This window comes from Letharia lupina (genome assembly GCF_014066315.1).
Source record: "Letharia lupina isolate WasteWater1 chromosome Unknown contig_18, whole genome shotgun sequence".
Classification (NCBI taxonomy): domain Eukaryota; kingdom Fungi; phylum Ascomycota; class Lecanoromycetes; order Lecanorales; family Parmeliaceae; genus Letharia; species Letharia lupina.
This window is the reverse complement of record NW_023502987.1, coordinates 1,164,010-1,165,047: the sequence shown is the minus strand read 5'-3', so window position 1 is coordinate 1,165,047 and position 1,038 is coordinate 1,164,010. Positions and strand designations below refer to the sequence as shown.

At 52.2% G+C, this 1,038-nt stretch overlaps 1 protein-coding gene across 1 annotated transcript; it reads left to right on the top strand.

The window, feature by feature from the left end:
* Positions 1 to 1,038, top strand: HO133_003792 (uncharacterized protein; the record flags this gene model as incomplete). Its single annotated transcript, XM_037294714.1, has 1 exon — positions 1 to 1,038. One exon carries the CDS (start codon positions 1 to 3, stop codon positions 1,036 to 1,038), a length of 1,038 nt encoding a protein of 345 aa, XP_037149402.1.

Below are 1,038 nucleotides of genomic sequence, written 5' to 3'. Positions count from 1 at the left end.
ATGCTACTTTTCCTTCGAGTAACCCTCCTTGCCTTGGTCACAGTGCGTTTAGACGCCATCATCCCTCTTCCGCATCTCATCGCCGAAACACGATTCTCACTTCCTCCACAAGATTCATCCACAGCTGCATCCGATACTCCACCCAGCCCAAACAGCACTCTCACATCAACGATTGTAGACCCACGATTCACGTACGACATCGCATTCGCCAACGAGTTCCTCGACAAAGAATCCGCCTACATGAACACCCTGCTAGCTTTAGCAGACCTTTCGACCAAAGGCTGGACTCCAGAATTGAAATGGGAAGCAATATACTCCCTTTCCAGCTACGGAGATGTCACTATCCGCATCCACGCTAGCCAGAACCCTTCAACCTTGCAGTACCGCCATGCGATCTGGGGCCTCTACATCGCCATCCGCGAGACCTCGGCCCATGGGTTTAGAGCGTGCGTATTGACTGTGTACTGGGTTCCAGATGAGAGTAGGCCGCGGCTCAAATTAGGCTATGTGTCAATTCTTGGCGGATCTTCCTTGGGCATCGCCACTGGTAATTCTACCGAAAAGTCTCTCGGGCTTGCACTTCCCACGCAGAGATCAATACCAAAACTACGACTAGCCAACCTCACCACCACAATCAACAAATTTACCACCCTCATTACTGGGAAACCGGACATGACGAATCTGAACATCGAAATTAGCTTACTAGGAAGACCGCTAGAGATCGATGCCGTCTTCCACACCGTCTACGCAGGCGTACTGGCCCTGGCACCGTGGCCTCAATACGCCCGAATTGACGGACCCGGAGTCGTCGAAGATCACTCATCTCGCACTTTCCTACGGTGGGACTCTTCCTACCTCAGGGTCCAGCCCACTTTTGAGTACAGGTACTTAATCCTGGCTCTGGCGAAGCTGCCGTTGTATATGTATGAGCAGAATCGGTTTGAAGAGGCGAGGTTTGTTGTGTATGTGGATGGGATTGAGGTTGGAAGGGGTTGGCTGTATAGGCGCGGGGTTGGAGGGGTTTCTGGTGCGGAATGA